This window comes from Acanthopagrus latus, chromosome 22 (assembly GCF_904848185.1).
Source record: "Acanthopagrus latus isolate v.2019 chromosome 22, fAcaLat1.1, whole genome shotgun sequence".
In the NCBI taxonomy this organism is placed as follows: domain Eukaryota; kingdom Metazoa; phylum Chordata; class Actinopteri; order Spariformes; family Sparidae; genus Acanthopagrus; species Acanthopagrus latus.
Genome location: NC_051060.1, coordinates 3,572,805 through 3,593,880, shown reverse-complemented (window position 1 = coordinate 3,593,880; position 21,076 = coordinate 3,572,805). Strand labels below are relative to the sequence as shown.

Below are 21,076 nucleotides of genomic sequence, written 5' to 3'. Positions count from 1 at the left end.
CGCCTATTCATGGATTTTATTTTGAATGTTTGAACAGGAAGTTGAAATTTGTCGTCGTTACTTTGACGTGATGGAGCAACGGAGATTACCATCCTAGCTAGTGCCGTGCATTGATTATTCCTGTATTTATGTATATAAAAAAAGCAGTAATATGAGCGGGAGTGTGTACAGGCAGGAGAGCGGAGGGTATAGTGTTACATGTCGCTTAAACTGTTCGGATGATTGCGATTTAAATCTGTAGCTATGGTGTTGTTGGGGGTCAGGACAGCTCGGCATACAGATGTTACCAGCTGGGAAGAAAGAAACCGTTAATCTGGTCTAACAGTCTGACGGCATCGTTGCGATTTCTTTTAATATTTTAATTTATCGAGTCGATTCACTTGCGGCCGAACCATGAGCAATATGAAGGAGAAACCGACTATCCGCCAACAGAGCTCGGAGAATAACTCTGTCAGCAGTAGTGAATGGGATATGGCAAATGATGTGTTTGTGTCCGGCTACGACGACAATCCGATGGGAGACAGCGCTGCTGCGGGGGACAGGGACCCGGCGCAGCACGGCTTGGAAAGACACCTGCCGCTGTTACGAGGGGACTCGCTGTCCCCGGATGGCATGATGCTGGGCCTTGCCGGGGAGGAATATTCGGGCTCATCATACCTGTCCATCGAGCCAAACTACACCGAAAGTGACGGGAACGTCACAACCAAGAAGCGCATACGGTCCAACAGCTCCCGGCACCGTGGCGAGGTCGTCACGGAGCTTGGACCAGAGGAGGTCAGGTGGTTCTACAAAGAGGACAAGAGAACGTGGAAGCCATTCGTCGGACACGATTCCTTAAAAATCGAGATCGTCTATAGGAGATTCTGTGAGCAGAACCCGGACAAGGTCAAACACCCGGCCAATCCCGCCGAGGCCGAGGGCAAGGATGCTGCCAGGTCCGGCGAGATCCAGCCGGAGAGCGGGGCGGTGGACGGTGGAAGTGTCCCGGCTGAGACGGCGATGCTGCGGGGCGGAGGGCAGCGGCGCTCCGTGTCAGTGTCCGAGGAGATGAAGGACCCGGACGACGTCCGTATCAGCGTGGAGGCAGTGTGTGTCAGAGGGGGGCTGTATGAAGTGGATATCAGGGAGAAGGAATGCTACCCTGTTTACTGGAACCGTGAGCATGCCACTGGTTTACCTGCACAATGATACAGCAGTTACCATGTAGCTTACACTCTGAAGGAGCACTCTGTAGTGTTGGTGAGGAAATGATGCTGAGAAGGGAAAGTTCTTCAGTGCCGGATTTTATTTTCTTCCTTTAGAAACTGAATAAATAAACTGACCTTAAAGAACAACACAGTTTATACTGTTGTACTTTGTTTATCTGTGGTGGACCCTGACACCTTTTCTAGTCTCAAACAGTGTTGGGGGACCTAATTTTCCTCAGAGAACAAAAAAGTTTGTAGTATTACCTCATTCTTAGATTGAATTTCTTCTCTAAAACTAACCAGTGCTCCTTTAATTAGCATTCTGTTACATGTACTTATGATTCACCATCCTGCTACTGTTGCTGTACTACCTGTCCTTTAACTAACAAGAAGAAGTAGCATTGCTGCCACTTTGTACTACCACTATTATTATTGCACAGGCCATATACTAATTACTACGTTACTGGATAGGCATATTATAGGTGCCACTATAGCACCACTAGCTGCTGAATTTGAAGTTACTTCATATATGATGTCACTACATTAAAACTGTGACACTTGTCCTCCAGAGCAAGACCGTATTCCTGTGATGAGGGGTCAGTGGTTCATTGATGGATCGTGGCTTCCCCTGGAGGAGGACGAGAGTGACCTCATCGAGATTGAGCACCTCGCCCGTTTTCGGGGTCAACAGATGAGGGACACCTATGAGATGGATGTGGTGACCACCACAGTGGACAGCAAGGACGGTAAGGGATACAAGACCCAGAATAGGTCCCAGACAAAGAAGATAAAGGTGTGTGTGGAGAGGAGTGGTGTATATAGAGTGCACAGAGGCTGCAAAAGGGGCAACCGTGTGTGTGCGCGCGTATGTCTGTGTTAGTGTGTGTGCGTGTGTGTGTGTTGGAGGTGGGGGTGTTAACTCTTCCATTCAGAAGAGGCCACAGAACAAATCAGGTGGTGATATTTTAGCTGACTCAAGCTGAACCAGTAGTTAGCGCACCTGAGAAAGAAGGAGGCACAGAGTGTGTGTACAGTCTGTATCATGACTTTCATACACACACACACACACACACTCTACACACCCTCATGGGGAACGGTACATTAATTATGCTGGGTGAAGTGTGTCACTTGCTGTTAATCACTGCTCGACTGTCTCTCAGCTATCCACAGTCTGAAGCTGAGCAGGAGCCATGTGGACTGGCACAGTGTGGACGAGGTGTACCTGTACAGCGATGCCACCACCTCCAAGATCGCACGCACCGTCACTCAGAAGCTAGGCTTCTCTAAAGGTAAAGGAACCATCACAAGACATACATAAGAGGAGAGATCTGATGGAGTGTGATTGATTTCATAGTGGTTTGAGTCTTGTGCAAGTTATGCTCCATCACCAGGACCATTGCTTGGAAACCGAAAGAACCTAAAGAAGAGAAAGTCTGCTAACTGAGCATCAGTTTAATGAACCAGATCCTTCCCTCCTGTTAAACAACAAGAAATCGCCTTCTCCTTACAGCCCATTACACACTGGAGAGTGTAAGAAATGTAGCTCTGTGAGGTGTTTGTAAACTGTCCACTATTCCGCAGTGTAAATATAGCAGTAAGTTGGTTGTCTGTCACAGAAAGAGGTGGGCGTGGGTTATTGCCAGCTAACTGTCTTTGTCGTAGATTGTAAAATGATTGTGAATTGTTCAGGTTATGGAGGATCAAACGTGATTTGCCCGGGAATACGATCACCTTGTCTGTTAAACTTAGCTGTATTGATCATTTCTTTGTGGAGTTATTTGCACTTGACTGTCCCTGAAAATGACAGCTACTGAGTACCACATGTATTTTACAATAGGTATCTGATGGTAGCCTCTGAATCTGGAATACTGTACAAAGTTCACAAAGTCACCAGAGATCTACAATGGTACATACCTTTACATCGATGCATCGCTTTCTTCTGAGTCTTCACTGACTTGAAAATGCTGTAAAAAAACTGGGTTTTAGGATGGCATAAAAAACAGTGTTTGATTTTACCTCACTAGATGGACAAACATTAAATGTCGTGAAAAAATTGCATCTGAACATGCACTGGGTGAAAGTCGAAGTGAGTAATGGCATGTTGGGCTTTCCATTGTCTGCTTTTGACATTGTACAGTCATTTTACCACTACATGCTACATGGTTGTTGAAAGTACTTTGGCCACAGGCTATTAAAGGCTCAGTTCACCCAAATTAAAAAAAGATTATATATGGTGCTCACAGCAGCACATCCCCCTGCAATTAAGGCCACTATGTTGATTCAGCACTGTGTCGGCCAGTCAAATAAATGCAGGTGCCCACACACACACACACACGCACACACACACACACACACACACACACACACACACACACACACACACACACACACACACACACACACACACACACACACTCAAAACCACAGTTAGTGTGCAGCTCAATACATCCCTTGAGAATAAAATGATTGTTGCCACTACTCTTTTAGGGTTGTATTGTAATTGTATCACTGTGAATCTCCAGTAACTGGGACAAAGTTGGAGGAATGAAGCTGCTCTGTAGTCTGGTGGTGCAACAGCAAATACTACCTCTTGTCAGATGACAGCAGGGTGAACAGACTGTGGCTGGTTGGGTGTTGTCTTTTAGTATCTCTGGGCTCTGTGCAGACATCACTCTTCATGTGAGTACCAGTAATGTTCTGGTGGGTTTAATCCTTCCTGTCCTGGCACGTGATAACCAAGCCAGTTTGTAATGTTTCCCTTCAGGATGCTTTCAATTTTCAAACTAATTCCCCTTCATCTCTACTGTGTTGGGTTGAAGGCCAGAATCTCAGAGCCAGCTTTTTTCCAAACCTGCAGGAATGAAACCAAAAGTATCTACATGAAATGACACAACAGATGGATGCTTTATTTATCTTGATGGATATTTAGGCTTTCAGTAGCTTGTATGACATTTACAAAACATGACATGTACCCAAATACACACAAGGATACAAGAATAAAGAAGGACAAATAGGAATAGAACAGTAAGGTAGTAGAGGTAGTTTTAACTGTTAGGTGACCAGTGCAGGTAAATGATTAAGATCAAGGCATTGTATGAATAGCTATAACCACGGATGATATACATTCCACAATATCAGATACACTTTTAACAAAAATTCAAACAGAGCAAAGGCACATTGTATGTTGGACTAACATAGATGGTAACTGACTGACAGCCCTGCAGTCAAACAGCTGAGTGCAGACCAGGAATGAGACAAGAGTCTGCCGCTGAACATACTCTGGCTGGTCAGTGTGCTGTGCAGATGCTGGAGGACACTGTCCATAAGCGACAGCAAGATCCTCCTTCCTGCCACTGATGTTAGAGAACACAGCTCCTTTCCATCCCCAGAGCCAGCTCTCCACACCAGCCTCCATGGAATTATCCACACCCACCTTCTCCTGGTAGACAAACTGGAGTGGGTCGAGTGTATGGCGGACCTGGGGTCTTAGGAAAGGAAGCAGCAGCCGTTGCATGGTCTTCATCAAATGTGATGTTAGGACAACTGACTGAAGTCATTCAGTGCACTGGAATGTGCCTTCTTTGGGTGAACTGACCCACTGATTTATTAAAAGGTGCGTTATGTAAGAATTTTGGCTGAAAGAATTCAAAACTCAACTAAACTCATCAGTTGGTTTGACATTCTGACATCTGTGTTTTGTGTCGCAAAGTGTGTTAAACATGCTAACCAGAGAGCCCCGTCCCGGTCAACATGTCCTGCTCTAGCTGTGTGAACCCTAAAACTTCTCTGGTACTTTGAGCTCCTGGTTCAGGCTGCTAGCTGCACAGCTAACTGAGCTAACTAGCAATAACATCAGTTTCAGTATGCAGCAATGAGCATTTAGACTTCAGACTTCAGACTCATTTTATTGTCATTTCTTCACCAAAGAACATGGGAAAAAAACAAAACAAAACAAAACACAGTGCTCAGGTCCCAGTGCCAAGTTACAATATATAGATAAATATGCTACTAAAAAAGCATATAATATAAGCATATAATTATGTATAAATATAAACAAATCAGTAGAAAAACTAAACATCCAGACTAAGACTAAAGATTGAAGTCATAGCCAATAACTTAAGTGCAACCTCATGCCAAAGGGAATGGACATTTAAGCCATGCAGCAATCAAGGCTGCAGCACTGTTGAGCTGTTTAGCAGCCTGACAGCATCCGGGAAGAAGCTGTTTTTCATCCTGGCGGATCTCGACCGGATGCTGCGCAGTCTCCTGCCTGAGGGGAGGGGGCAAAACAGTCCATGTGCAGGGTGGGTGGGGTCACTTTTATATACTGTGTTTTTGGTATTTATTCAACAGGTGGCCAGTTCTTGCATATTGCACTTTCCAAGTGTTGCTGACAGGTTGTAGGTTAGAGAACAGACTTTGATGCTCTGTAGCTATTCATGAAAATCATTCGATCTATTTGATAGTCATTAGCTGGCAGTGTCAGACAACTGCCTACACACAGGTACAGTGCTGTGCAACATATCACTCAGGTGTTAATGTTCCCTCTCATGTCCTCAGCCTCCAGCAGTGGCACACGTCTTCATCGGGGATACGTGGAGGAGGCGGCACCTGAGGACACCCCACCTGAAACCACACACATCGTCTTTGTGGTGCACGGCATCGGCCAGAAGATGGACCAGGGCCGCATCATTAGGAACACCAGCATGTGAGATACCGATATGTTTTCAGTGCACTGAAAAGGAATCAGGATCATTCTTGAAGTAATTGTTTTGTCTCGGCTGGTGTGCAGGATGAGAGACGCTGCCAGGAAGATGGAGGAGAAGCATTTCTCTGATCGCACCACAGAGCACGTGGAGTTCCTTCCTGTGGAGTGGAGGTCAAAACTAGCTTTGGATGGAGGTATGCTTCCCTGAAGCTCGCGGACATCCTAAATAACAGCCATATTTACACATGAAAACTGTAGAACCATTATTTAGGGTATGTTCTGCCCTAGAATGCATTGCTACACTGATCCACTTGTGAAAAAGCAGGATTCACTACTGGTCAGTCTGAGCAATCCAAAATTCCAATGGGCAAGACAATAGCAGGGGGGCGTAGGGGTCCATCCCAGGAAAAAAAACAAAAAACACCCAATTTGACACAATGACATTTGTTCATTTTTTTATCCTGTGTCAAAAACATTTGATTAGGTACAGTATGACTGAACAGAGGTGCTTGAAGTAGGTTATATCAATAATATCTATACTATAATATCATAAAATTATTATCATTTCACTTATGGTCTTTGTAAGCATAAAAATATATGTCTTGATAGGTTTTATGGCAGATCAAAATCACTGTTTTTTCATTGAAAAATTAAACTGCATTAAGAAATAAGTCATTTTCCTCCAGGAGCGTGTGCAGTATTGTTGGATGTTTGTATGTGTCCATTCTGCAGACACGGTGGATTCCATCACGCCTGACAAAGTGCGAGGTCTTCGAGATATGCTGAACAGCAGCGCCATGGACATCATGTATTACACCAGCCCTCTGTACAGAGACGAGGTGAGGCTGAGACTACACTCCCAGCTGTGTTACTGCACTCTGACACCCTGCTGTTTTAATCCAACATGCCTGAACAGCATTGAATTATGCTCTGCTGCCTGACTGTTAAATATCAGATGAAAAATCAAGACTATGAAGCATCAAACATAACCAAATCTATTTGACCAAGATCAATTTAGCAACGGGGAGCCCAATTTGCTGATGTGTTGTTGTTGTTGTGTGTCTGTGTGCGTATGTAGATTACCAGAGGTTTGACTCTGGAGCTGAATCGTCTCTACTCACTCTTCTGCTCACGGAATCCAGACTTTGAGAAACACGGGAAGGTGTCCATTGTGTCGCACTCGCTGGGCTGCGTGATCACCTTCGACATCATGACAGGCTGGGACCCGGTTCGCTTTCATCATCAAGAAGTGCCAGACCCGGAGGAGACGAAAGTCCGCTGGCCGAATGACAAGGAGCGCCATCTTCAGGAGCAGCTGAGACTCACACACCTCAGGTACTGCTTGGGTAACCTCCATTTACACAATGTACAAGGATTTCAGTAATACTTCCAATCCTCTTACACTGTATAAACAGAGGTTATATTTACAAGTAAAAACTGTCTCTAAATTGTTTCTTATGACAGAAAGAACATATTTAGATTACGTCCTGTGAAACAATCAGAACTGTCTTAATTGAATTCTTATTCGCTGTGGATTAGTTTCAACATAACATGTCACTGTCAGTATTTCTGCATTACAAGAAAGAGGAGAGGTAAACAGCCTGAGTCTGAAAGGAGCTTGGTAAATCCTGTCTTTCCTTTCCTTCCAAACAGATCCACACTAACACTGTTCTACAGATACGCTACAAAAACATGTTAATGGTGGAGTCTATAGAGTATGGCACTAAATGCTATTATATTGTTATCGTGGAATGAGACTATAAATATGTTCTTGGATTTTGCAGATTGGCATATCGTGATATGGAATAAATGTTTTTAAGTAAAGTAATCTAATTTTCTTGCTAGTTAACTTACCAGCAGGGCTTTTCAGATCTCAAAAGCACTCAATAAATGCTCGGACTGGGTGACAAAATTGAATGTCTTATTTGATGTTTGACCAAATACCTCAATATCAATATTTCAACAATATTGTTGCGGTGATCATTGATACTTTCATGAAATACAAAGACAATGAGATTTTTGATCAGTATTCACCAGTTGAATGGATGCAGCTACATCAGGAAACAAAGTCAAAGTCGCTGAGAGGCTGAGATTGGACCGAGGTTACCTTGTCTGTCTCTCCATGAAAAAGATTTCCTGAGATCTGAAAAAAATGTAAAAAAAAAAAAAAAAAATTATTCATTATAAAGATCAACTTATAAGATCGAACACAGACAAACAAAGTGATCAAATATGATATAGCAGTCAACAAAAACTACAGCAATCCAGTCACCCTTTCTCCACTTACACATTCAGGTGAACAGGTGGTTATATTATGAGAGTCACAGCATAAACCTGTGAACCCCTTTCAATCACCACAATCACACAATAAACAGCCAATAATACCAAAATATGAATGCTCACAAAACTGATTGATATTGCGAAAACTCAGCCATTCATGGTTCCTACAATGAGTAAGCAAGTAAAAGCAAGTAAGTGTATGTTATATCACGACTTAACAATATCCAAAATCTAAGACCATATAAAGATTAATATCACAGTAACAACACAATATCTATAAATTGCCCTACAAACTGGACTGTTCTACTTCATCTAATTCTTGCCTGTACCCACTTAGTCCTTATATCCACATTACTGATGATAATTTATCAAAAATCTCATTGTGTTGATAATTTTGTGAAAGTACTAATAATCCCTGCAATATTGTGGCAATATCAATATTGAGGGATTAAGATATATATCAGGTATTGCAATATAACCCTGGAAATATTGTGATATTGTGATATAAGTCATATCCCCTAGCTCTAGCTGTCAGCCTGTATTTAGATTCTTAATAGTCATGGGTGTGTTTTGAGTGTAACAAACATTAAACCAATCAGAGTGTCATTCTCCATCCCCTTTACCGTAGATGGTGTACATCTGACCCCTTGTCTTTGTCCTATATTCAGTTGCAGATAGGTTGAAAAGAATTTGCAAATTATTGCATGTTTACATTATTTCCATTTTACACAATCACCCAACTTTTTTGGGCTTTTGGTTGTAATGATGGTAATACATTCAGCATCTTTTCTATGTTGCACCCTCCTACATCAGAGTTGCAATACTACTGCATGGTCACAACAAATTACAAAAGAATGCATTTCTCTTTTGGATAGTAAGTTAACATTTTGGTTTGATTTGAGTGTACAACTTTGTTGCATTGGAGTAATTATATTTTTCTGTATGATGTCAATGTCTAGGTTGAGGGACTTGGAAGATCAGTTCCAGGGTCTGCAGACCTCATCTTGTGTAGCAGGACCAGCTTTGAAATTCAAGGTAACGTTGAAAAGTGTTGTATTGTACTGTGTCTGTCATCAGTTGTAACAAGCCAGAAATGCCAGAAATTTTCTTTTTAGGGCGTGTCACCGACACGATTACAACTAGAAACCTTCTGATTAAAACTACAAACCCTCTGGTTCAAACTACAAACTCTTTGATTCAAACTACAAACTCTCTGGTTCAAACTACAAACCCACTGTTTCAAACTACAAACCCACTGATTCAAGTTACAAACCCTTCTGATTCAAACTACAAACCCACTGATTCAAACTATAAGCCCTCTGATTCAAACTACAAACCCTCTGGTTCAAACTACAAACCCACTGATTCAAGTTACAAACCCTTCTGATTCAAACTACAAACCCACTGATTCAAACTACAAACCCACTGATTCAAGTTACAAACCCTTCTGATTCAAACTACAAACCCATTGATTCAAACTATAAGCCCTCTGATTCAAACTACAAACCCACTGATTCAAACTACAAACCCACTGTTTCAAACTACAAACCCTCTGGTTCAAACTACAAACCCACTGTTTCAAACTACAAACCCACTGATTCAAGTTACAAACCCTTCTGATTCAAACTACAAACTCTTTGATTCAAACTACAAACTCTCTGGTTCAAACTACAAACGCACTGTTTCAAACTACAAACCCACTGATTCAAGTTACAAACCCTCTTATTCAAACTACAAACCCTTCTGATTCAAACTACAAACCCACTGTTTCAAACTACAAACCCACTGTTTCAAACTACAAACCCACTGATTCAAGTTACAAACCCTTCTGATTCAAACTACAAACTCTTTGATTCAAACTACAAACTCTCTGGTTCAAACTACAAACGCACTGTTTCAAACTACAAACCCACTGATTCAAACTACAAACCCACTGATTCAAACTACAAACCCTCTTATTCAAACTACAAACCCTTCTGATTCAAACTACAAACCCACTGATTCAAACTACAAACCCTTCTGATTCAAACTACAAACCCACTGATTCAAACTACAAACCCACTGATTCAAACTACAAACCCACTGATTCAAACTACAAACCCACTGATTCAAACTATAAACCCACTGATTCAAACTACAAACCCACTGATTCAAACTAGTAGGTCACCAGGTTGTCTGATCGGGGCTGTATGGTTTGCTCTGCACTCAGACTAAAATCCTGCCTTTTTTAGTGGTGGCTCTGACACTGCAGTCTAGTGGTCCTATAGGGTCACATCATGTGCTCTGTAGAGGTTCTGAGTGTCTCACATCCTCTCATGTTGTATTAACCCGGTTCTCTTTGTTGTAGGTAGAAAATTTCTTCTGCATGGGCTCTCCTCTGGCTGTTTTCTTGGCATTGCGAGGGATCCGGCCTGGAAACAATGGCGTGCAGGACCACATACTCCCCACATCTATCTGCAAACGCCTCTTCAACATATTCCATCCCACAGACCCCGTGGTGAGCTACAGACCCACAACTGAGTGTGTTCACTATCCTGCTTGGACCGTTATCATCAGCCACTTTATTTATCATCCTATGGTCAGATTTAAAGTCATAAGCTATGGTCTTATAACAAAATGACTCCTCGGTTGTGTCATATGAAGACAACATCACATGTTTTAAGACCTGATCTGCTCAAATTCTTGTCTTTGTTTGTTGCAGGCGTACAGATTGGAGCCTCTTATCTTAAAACACTACAATAACATTACGCCTGTTCAAATTCACTGGTAAGACAAGTCATGTGCTTGTATATGACAGACACTATCTTGTTTATTGATGATTTCTCATGTGAAGAGATCGAAGCAGTAGATTCTGTAATCAAATGTTGTTTTTTTGTCCACAGTATCTCTGTCTCTCATTTAATCATCTCTTATCATCAGCTCTAAGCAATTTACAATAAGAGCAATGGCATACTTCGCTTAATAAGTATGATGTTATTAATATGTCTGTCATGTCAGTCTTTTATTATACAGTATAACCCAGCTCTGATTCAAGTAACAGTATGCCCAGTTATTGAAATCACAGCTCTTGAGACATGGTGGACTATATGTTCCAGTGATCTGATGTTGATGTGGGTGTGACGTGCAGGTATAACACCACCAGCCCAACACCATACGATCAGATCCGGCCCACACTGCTCAACCTACCAAAGGAAACCACATCTGTCTCTGACTCAGAGAGCATCCCCAGCCCCTGCACCTCCCCGCCCCAGGCCCGACGGCACTATGGAGAGTCCATCACCAGTCTGGGCAAAGCCAGCATCATGGGTGAGCACACAGTGAGGATTCTGGCTGCATAGATGGCATATACAGCAGAACACAAGCAGTGTTTTTGACCATCTCCACTTATTTCATCTTTCAGGCAATCATTGTATGACTGGCATGCACGATTACGAATCCTGCTATGGCGAAGGCAACCCGCAGACTAGCCACAGGCCTGCTAGTAGCATGAATAAATCCTAGAGGCTGAATGGACACATGTTTGTAACATTTAACTCAGAATCACTAATTTTGGTCTTGTGCACCTGTGTAAAGTTGAAATCCTGGTATGGGATGATGTCACTGCCACCTGTAAACCTCTAAAGGAAGACGCTCAGGAGGCTGAGCCCAGTAATTGTACGGCAGAGACTCATTTAAGCCACTTGTATCCACGACTTCATTCTTTTGGATCACTACCCATAGGTGAGGGTTGGAACATACTGTAGATTGACTAGTAAACCGAAAGTTTTGCCTCGGACTCCCCCTCCTCTTTCTGTGGTACTGCTAACACCACACCATTCCACATCCTTTCCACGCTTCATACTACCTATACTTCATGTTACTTGCAAAGAGGGTCCCTTTGTTACGAGCAACAATCCAGCTCCCGGTTTTCTGACAAAGAACTCTGGCCTCAGAGTAACTCTCATCCTGGCCACATCATGCTCTACTGCAAACTAGGAACAGAAGCTGCAAGGCAAGCAGTGAACAGTGTGCAAAAACCGACACAGGGAGACGTTTAAAGATCAGGCTGGTAGATTTACGCCCAGAACCTTCTAACTGTGATAGGACAGTTCTTCCAACTGAGCCTTGTGACAAACCCTTCTCTAAATCATTCACTGGATAAACTAAAATGTAAATTCAAGTTCAACTAAAATGGCAGTCAGTAGAGTGCATACCTCTGCCAGGGCCCAACAGTCCCTTATAATTCAGTTAAGCCTAATCCAATATCAAACTGGACAGCTCTGTATCACACACATGAATGAAAGATTTACCTCCCTCTCATAACATAACATCAACATTTGCGTCACGTGGCAATAAAAATCCCACACTTTGGACATTTTCTATCGTTTGCTCTGGTCTGTCTCTTATTTTTGCCCCAGGCTGTTTCAGTCCCGCTCTTCCTCATTATCTTGCAATCCGCGCCTGATTTCAAGTTCATGTTAGGCCGCATCAACAGAAGAAGCAAGCACATTGTGCAGTATAAATAATCATCCATGTGATACACAGTGTGCTGTACAATTACCCAGGCTCAAACAAATGAAGCTCATGATAAGTAATGATGCTTTTTACTGATCAAGTCACTCGAGGTACTTGAGTTACATGAAGAATGGTTTCAGTCCTGCCTGATAACGTGTTTATTGTTATCCATGTAAGGCTGGAAGTGTGCGTTAGAGTGATCGGCAGGGTAGGCAGCTGAGAATTCTCTTCAAAGGGATGATTTGACAAGAACCCAACTTCCTCGGGTTAGGTCTGAAAATCATTTAACCCACATGCTAACCCACCCTCTTCCTGTCCTGCAGGTGCTGCAAGTATTGGAAAGGGAATCGGAGGAATCCTGTTTTCCCGCTTTTCCCGTTCTAGTGGCCAGGTGGGCGGGCTAGAGGAGGAGCCGTCTGATTCTGAAGGTGGAGCTTCTGAAGTGGAAAATGTGGCATCAGGAGAGGAAGGAGTGACAGTGACAGAGAGTGAGGAGAAGGACAAACAATTAGAGGAGGAGGGGAAGGAGGAAGAGCCGGCCATGTCGCAGTCCACCTCAGCTGTCTTGGATAACACTTCATGTAAGTACTGTGGCTCTGCTGAACAACTCTACATCAGAGGGTCAACACCAGTCATACCGAATAAATCTCGTTTCCTCTCGTCAATTTTGATTACATTCAACTTCCTTTTCTATGTTTTTCTCAAGATCCCTCTTGTCCAGTTCCAGTATCGCCCCTCTCAGCACTAAGCCCTGACAGACTTTAATCAATGTGACAGCACCATAAGTGTGTGAGGACCCCAAACTCTGTTAAAGGAGTGAGACAGACCTGGACAGACATTTCTGTGGACAGTAAAGTGTGAGGCTGATATTTCAGGCAGGACTGTGTGTTGTTGAAGTGAGACTATTCAGTACAAATAAATCATCCAATTTACAGCAATTTTTTAAATCCTTCCCTTACTCATTAATGGAAGCATGCTCCAAAGTCTGTGAAGGTTTAGAGGGTCATGCAAAATATTATTTACATGTAAGAAATATTATTTTGGATTATTATAAGAAGTGACTTCATTGTTTTCTTTGAATGCACAGAGAAGAATCTGAATAGAATTTAAGGTGACAATTCAGAATTCGGGATTAATATTCTGTAATTTTAACTAGAATTACCATCCTGCTGGAATATGCCTCTGTGCACCTGGCAAGTTCCAGAAATACGGCGATGAATAATGGAAAACATTTTTTCGCTAACTATGATAATTTCACAGGAAAGGTGACCTTTGACATGTTTGGACAAAAAATATCCCACCAAAAAATCTCCCTCATTTTTTTCCATCCCACGTGTGTGTAGAATATTATCCTTGAGTCCAAGTGCTTATTTATTTCCGCCAAATGTAATCCTTAATCCTTAAATGACTCTAGAGCTTAATCAGAACCTCATCTCTATTTACATTCAGTGTCTTGAACTGTCTCTTCAAACAAACATGCCTGTTTAATTACACAGACTGTATGATAATATATAGAGAGATGATGATTTGATCATAACGATTATACTGAGGCACCTGTCCCTTTGTAATTTCTCTCTGTCAGTGTAGGCAGTGTTAAATCAATATTTTTTGCTGCACAACATGAAATTACTGATTACTCATCAAAGTATTCTCATTAGCCCTTAAAGATTCCATAACAAATATTGTTATCAATGATAATAATGATCATAAATGTCAGAACAGCTCTCCATAAACATCATCCATCACTCTCATACCATGTTTGCAGCAGCAGGCAACAGTGTGCCATTTAAAATCACTGCTGGCTAGTGGCTGGTGGTAATGTCCTGCTCTTCTCCAGTGTCAGACAGCTCACAGCAAGACTTGTGCTTTTTATCAGTTCTTGTTTACATGTTCACCATTTTGATGAGTGATAGGAATGAATGAGTTTCTCTTCCTTTGGAGGCATTGGAACCGGGCCTGTTTCTGTCATTGTTCCATACCTAAGCAATGAACTAACGAGGAGAAATTGTTAAAGATTCTTTACCACCAAGTGATTTTTCTTACTGAGTTCCATCAGATCATCACTGCAGTCCAAACTGCTTCTGTTGTTGCCATCTGGAGATGACAGAAAAACTCGTTTGGTTCACTGAATATATAAAAACAAATGTATTGTACTGTGAAGTATATACGCTTCACATCTAAACAATGAGCATCAAGTTCAACATGGCTCCTACCCAGTGATGAAAATGTCTTGTGACGCTTCATGCAGGTGGATATTGATCTGTTGTTTTCTCTCCTCCAGTGGAACTGGAGAGACGCATCGACTTCGAGCTGCGGGAGGGATTAGTCGAGAGCCGCTACTGGTCAGCCGTGACCTCACACACAGCCTATTGGTGCTCTTATGACGTGGCTCTGTTCCTCCTCACCTTCATGTACAGACCACAAGAGCCCCCCGAAGCTGCAGAGGACAACCCAGACCCCTCATAACACAAGTCCAGACTGACATATGGCTTGGGTCACTTCACTCTCTAGTCACTCCTTTTTGAAAATAGAAACTCAAAGCCCGAGATATGGAACATTATGAAACAGACTTCTTCGTTTGCAATTTTCTTCATTCAAATAAAATAATTCCCTGCTTCAGCCATTTTTGTGTGAAGTATTGAATATACGAAAGATATTATTTAACACATTCTTGAATATACACTTATATACACTGTCAAAAATTGGAATACTCATTTCAATTTGAAATAGTTTACATTTTGTTGAAAGATGTGGCAGTCTGTTGTGGGCCATAATCTAAAGGGACTTTGGCTGTAATAAGTTTTTCTGACTTATGAACATTTTATTTTCATTTGAATGTCCTACGCGAAGCAGCCATAAGTGATAAATCCGACATCTAATTTTGATTTTAAAATTGGCCCTGGACCAATCCATATCCTGCTAGTGGGGCAAACTAAAAATGACTGTTATAAAGGAGTGACTTGAAAATGATGTGACCCGACACATACGCGAGCACACACAAGCCACTTTCCTGTTTTACACATGACATCTCGATTCCTCCCAGTTGACACATGCTAACCAGGATGTGACCTTTGCCCCAGACTGACTGGATATCTACTGTGCCCAGACCCAGCCTTCACAGAGGAGCTAACGCTTTAAGCCTTTTCCATGTTTCCTGGTCTTCTCTAAACAACAACAAGCTGCATCCTGTTCGGCCGGATCAGTGACGTCCTGCTGAAGGTTTTCCTCGTCTTTCGGTCTGTGACTCCCCATGTGCTGGTGAAACTGTAGCCATAGAGAAGGTGTTTCGTTCCAGGTCTAACCTTGTGCTTGTCAGAAATCTGTTTAATAGTTTTGCATGATCTCACGCCTCAGATGAGAACATTGGTCATATTATAGAGGAGGCTAAAGAGAACTCTTTTCCAACACAGTGCACTACACAGACACTACATCTTAAAACCTGAATACTTTACAGATAATCAGAAACAGTCGATATCTGAGAGAAAGTAGCATTAAGTGATTTTTGACCACTAGAGGGCAGAAAACCTCTGAGGCAAAGTTCCTGTAACAGAGCCTTGACACACCATTGGCTTATCATGTGGTTGTTAGCAACAGTTGCCTAACCCTTATACTATATATACACAAGAGGCATAGCCTTAGCTGCATGTTAGCAGAGCAGCAGCAGCTTCAGTCCTCTGTTTCTGGACAGCGCTGAGCGTAGTGGGGCTTTTCCATCTCCATTTTTGGCCATGCAAGTTTGATTTTCCATTCCGAGTTTAACGTGTGCAGTTGAGCCGAGCTAGGGAAGGACCCTCTCTGGGGTGGGGCCCCAAGTGCCTGCTCCGACTGCTAGCCAGCTGTGGTGACATCTCAGAGCTGTAGCCAGCCCATGCCGACACCCCCAAACCCTCAAACGAGCATGTGTTGTGATCCTCAGCTGATGTAGGAAAGTTTTGAAAGTCTCAGTGTGTTCAGCTCTCAGTGCGTTCATACCTTCTCACTGAATTTCTTATGTTTTATTCCTGCGTCCCTTTTCGTATTTTTCACAAATCTGCTTAATTTATTATTTTCGAGTTCGAGTTCGACTCTTAAATGACTATATGATAGACAACTTTTACTCTGAAGAAATGAATAATTTTTGTCATCAAATTAGCAGAGCTTTGTTAGCGGAAATGGTGTTTGATAGCACTGCAGGGAGGAAAAGTACGCAGAGCCACACCATCGATCGCTGTTCAGAACAAGCGGTTCATTTGTTAAAGACACGCCTTTCGAGAAAAGTGAGGTCAGCCCAACACACAATCTCTGTCCAAAAAAACAGACTTGAAGAATTAAAACTTGTTTTGGGGTGTGTTTACGTGTATATAATGCAAGTAGCGTCACATGAGATCTGCCGTGAATACCCAGGTAACCAGTGGGGCCACTGGATGAAAAGAGGGATTATAAGTAGCTGGGATCCTTGTATTTAAAATAATTCAAACCAAAGTCTGAAACTGAAACTAACACAAGGGCTCTGTTTTTGTGAATCGAGTATCACGTCCTGCACCCTGTGCAGTCGTGATGGCACATTTGTTCATGAGGTGGGAGGTAGTGATGGTGATGGCCAATCATATTTACCGCTTAGAGTTTTTTAAACAAAGGACGCTCCCCTTCATGAGTTTGGGAATCTTGTTAGTGTCCTCAGGTGAAACTTACTGTGTGAGACCGGTAGTCGTTCATGTATAAAATCAGCAGTTTAAATTCACTGCCAAGACCAGATGATGCCTCGTTTCAAAGTGAATTCACTTTGCTGGATATGTTTAAGAGCTGACGGTCACCATGTTATCCGATTGTAACAAAATCAAATTTTATTTGTCTTCACAACGCAACAAGGAACTGTAGAATAATTGATCGTAACGGCTGTGTGTGGTGTGCTCGTGAGCAGAGAGCTTTTTTCTTCCTCTACTTTTGGTGGTTAATTTGCAACAGCCTGGATCCTGAAAACACAAAATGAGCAAAAAGGTCTCAGAACTCTGGGCAGTTTCTGCTCTGTTTGCACCCATCACTACTGCCCTCTGCTGGTACTGCACCTTCAAACACGCCACCCTCACATGCTGACCTCTAGTGGAGCGGCAGGACTTTTGCAAACATTTGGCGTGGGAACATGCTGTTGCAGCCCATATATTGAATGAGGGGTCTCTTGTAAAATTGATACCATCATGGCCACTGTGGACAGGAAGAATGATTACTGTGAAAAAAAAATCATAACGTATCCTTTGATATTAAAAAAAAAAGAAATCACTTCATGGAGCTACTTTACTCTCATATAATTTACGATGTGTCATAATATCATGTTTACATTGATTGAACTGTTGTGTGTGTCAGGAGTGAAGGACACGACAATCGCATTTGGGTTAAAAAAAAAAAAAGTGGTTGCCAAATATTTGTGAGTTGCCAACAGACTAGTTGTTGTAGCGGTTACAGCTCTTCCTCATTGCAAAATGACGGCATGATGCTGACTGTAATCTCAGGCTAACGATTGGCAGAAATTACTGCGATACTACAATATCATACTGCATCAACTTACTGCACTTTGTACTGGGCAACTTACCAAATGATCAGTCATCTGTCAGACCAGACTCAAACGGTCGAAATGAATTAGTTCAATAAAGCAAAACACTAGTATTTTGTAATGTTTGTTAACGCTAAGATGTGTGTGTGACCGGGGCTGGATATAAGTAAAGACAAATTTACATCTGAGAATATATTTTTCACATTTACTTATTGATCATTTTTATTTTTTTTTTATTTTTTTTTTTTAAAGGATTTAAAGCCAAGCTGAGGCTCAAACAAAGCATGATATGGATATGTGCCATGTACATAGACTATGGGCTGTATTTTGATTTAACTGAGAGTGAGCATGCAGACCTGGTTTAACTTCTAATTAAAGGATAAACTGAGAACCATTCAAACCTGCCAAGAATGAAATTGCACACTTATATTTTAACCTTTGTGTTCATTGTTTCGTTGTACTACGCGTTTACAGTTCTGTTTTCTGTTGGTTTTCTCATATTGGTGTATGTACCTTAATCTCTTTAGAACACAAAATTGAGTTTGACATCTAAAAAGGTCTGTTGGAGGGAGAACCTCTGGACACAGACATTTGGGGTCTCGTATCTACGTTGGTTTGTGATATTTTCATTCAAACTCTTCCCCTCAGGCCACCAGCTTCACTCAGAGCTCAGTCACCTGTCTAAACTGTGTTCTAATGGCCAGCTATGAGAGCAAAACTGGATGTCCACAGCTTGATGGGTTATTTAACTGCAAACCACCTCCCTTTGAATTGTGTGCATTTGCAGTAGCAGTAGAGTAAATTAACTACCAATTGATTGTATCTGATATTCTCTCTCTATATATTTAAGTTATTTATACAATTTGTAACAATATTAATTTGTTTTTGTTTTTTTCTAAAAAGTCAAATCATTATTTACTTATATTTCAAGAAGGTGAAAATCAGATTTAGTGTTCCATAATTCCAAAATCTCCCTGAAAGTATGATTTAATGTTTGACTTTTATTGGTTGGTGCATTTGCTTCCTGTTTCCTGAAGAGTCCTTGTGCCTGAACAAGCCAATTTAACGACTATATGATAATATATAGAGAGATGGTATGTTAACTGCCACAGATTTTACCATGATGACATTACTGAGGCATATATCCCTTTAAAATCTCTCAGAGTCAGTGTGGACAATGATGAGTGCTGGTACTGATAAACACCGATGATGAGAAGCCTGAGTACAAGGTTAAGGGGATGATACCTATAGGTTACAGACAAATGCTGCATGTACAATAGGGTCAAAATGCTCGCCATCACGAGTTCAGTACCTCTATTTTGCATTTGTGCTTCTATTTTTTTTATTAATTGCAAACAAAAATGTCAATTTGATAATTTGAGTGAAAAGTCTTTAAAGAATGTGCATGACTCTCAGAATATCTCACTATTTGATTTGTCACTCTTCTGCTTTCATGACTGCATTGCACTGGCTGCATGGACTCCACAAGTTAGCGTAAAAGCTGCTGACTCATGATATCCCAGCACGATCTGACAGTGTTCCACAAAGCTTCTTGTGATGTCACAGAGTGCTCGGCTTCCTCAAACTTCAACTCCCCCCCCATCCATGTTGAATGTGGCTGCGATCAGGTGGCTGTGGAGGACGGCCTTTCAACACAAACACACATCAAAGGACTTTTATGGACAAATGCAGAATAGAAGTATTTCTATTTTTTGACCCTACTGTAGTTCAAGAGGAAAAAGTCTAAATGAAGTTGGAAGGGAAAAAAAAAAACTATTGTTTGCTGCACAATACGAAATTGATATTCTTGTTGGCTCTTGAACATGCCAGAACAAATCCATCACTCTCATACCATGCTTGCAGCAGCAAGCAGCAGCGTGCTCATTGAGAATCACTGCTCTCTGGTGGTAATGTTAAACCTCATGTCAAACAGCTCACAGCAAGACTTTTTATCTGTCCTTGTTTACATGTTCAACTTTTTTGGTGAATTACAGGAATAAATGAGTTTCGGCTTCCTGTGGAGCACCTTCGGCGTATTTAAGCAACAATAAATATATGTGCCAGAGATTTCTTGTTAAAAAGTCATGTATCATTATTCAGTTTGTCATATCACATCCAGTGATATAGAATGTTTTGGGTTATTTAGCTACCTTAATGAAAGTCTTTGATTGGATTTGAATGGATACTGTTCTAAAGTGCCATTTAGTTTTTTTGTTTGTTTGTTTTCCACTTCTCATCTGGATGAATGAAACTGTTGAAATGTTCCAGTGCATGTGGTCAGGATAATGATCAGCTCTGCAAGGAATTATCAAAACATCTCTGGAGGAGGGTCCACTTCCTTTACATGGGTCCCGCTGTGCAGATGAGGACAGTGTCACTCTGATGTCACGCTTAACCTTTTACCTGCTGTACTGTTCCTTCTCAGATGATGTGGTGCTTTGCCTTGATAGATCTTTAAGTTTTTTTTTTTTCTTCTTTCTTCTTTGTTTTTTTTTTTTTTTTTTTTTTAATAAAGCAGACATAGACCTCACCTCTGGTCTCCAGTCAGTCATTTAGTCTGATCAGCCTGACCTGTTTAATCAAACACCCCTTGCTGTTTTAACCCTCCTGATGTCTTTATAATCTGTTAACTAATAAACTGATTTTAATTATTTAACGTACACTCATTTTATCACAAAAAACGTTTTCACCTTTACTTGATGTGGAACGTTAATATTATAACAGGTCCAAGCTGCAACAGTGTTGAAACCCTGTTTTTTATGTTCACATAATTATTATTGTTGTTGTTGTTATGTGTGTTATTATTATTATTATCATTATTATTATTATTAACTTTAATTGTGTGTGAACGATACCATTTGGAGATCAATAACGAAGTCA

General features: G+C 41.5%; 1 protein-coding gene across 3 annotated transcripts; it reads left to right on the top strand.

Moving 5' to 3' along the window:
- Nucleotides 1-56: 56 nt before the first annotated feature.
- Nucleotides 57-18,053, top strand: ddhd1b (DDHD domain containing 1b). 3 transcript variants are annotated; one of them, XR_005072504.1, is made up of 14 exons: nucleotides 58-1,156; nucleotides 1,757-1,933; nucleotides 2,348-2,476; nucleotides 5,748-5,895; nucleotides 5,980-6,089; nucleotides 6,628-6,734; nucleotides 6,974-7,230; nucleotides 9,135-9,210; nucleotides 10,523-10,672; nucleotides 10,877-10,941; nucleotides 11,303-11,481; nucleotides 12,993-13,250; nucleotides 13,376-13,526; nucleotides 14,951-15,084. XR_005072504.1 is itself a non-coding variant. In XM_037086424.1 (13 exons), the coding sequence occupies exons 1-12, from the start codon at nucleotides 394-396 to the stop codon at nucleotides 11,674-11,676; spliced, it is 2,262 nt and encodes a 753-aa protein (XP_036942319.1). In that variant the 5' UTR covers nucleotides 57-393; the 3' UTR covers nucleotides 11,677-11,693; nucleotides 12,993-13,127. The 3 variants fall into 3 exon arrangements, 2 of the variants coding, with proteins under 2 accessions (XP_036942319.1, XP_036942318.1); XM_037086424.1 differs by lacking the exons at nucleotides 13,376-13,526; nucleotides 14,951-15,084 and adding an exon at nucleotides 11,576-11,693 and having other exon boundaries at nucleotides 57-1,156; nucleotides 12,993-13,127; XM_037086423.1 differs by lacking the exon at nucleotides 13,376-13,526 and having other exon boundaries at nucleotides 60-1,156; nucleotides 14,951-18,053.
- Nucleotides 18,054-21,076: the final 3,023 nt, after the last annotated feature.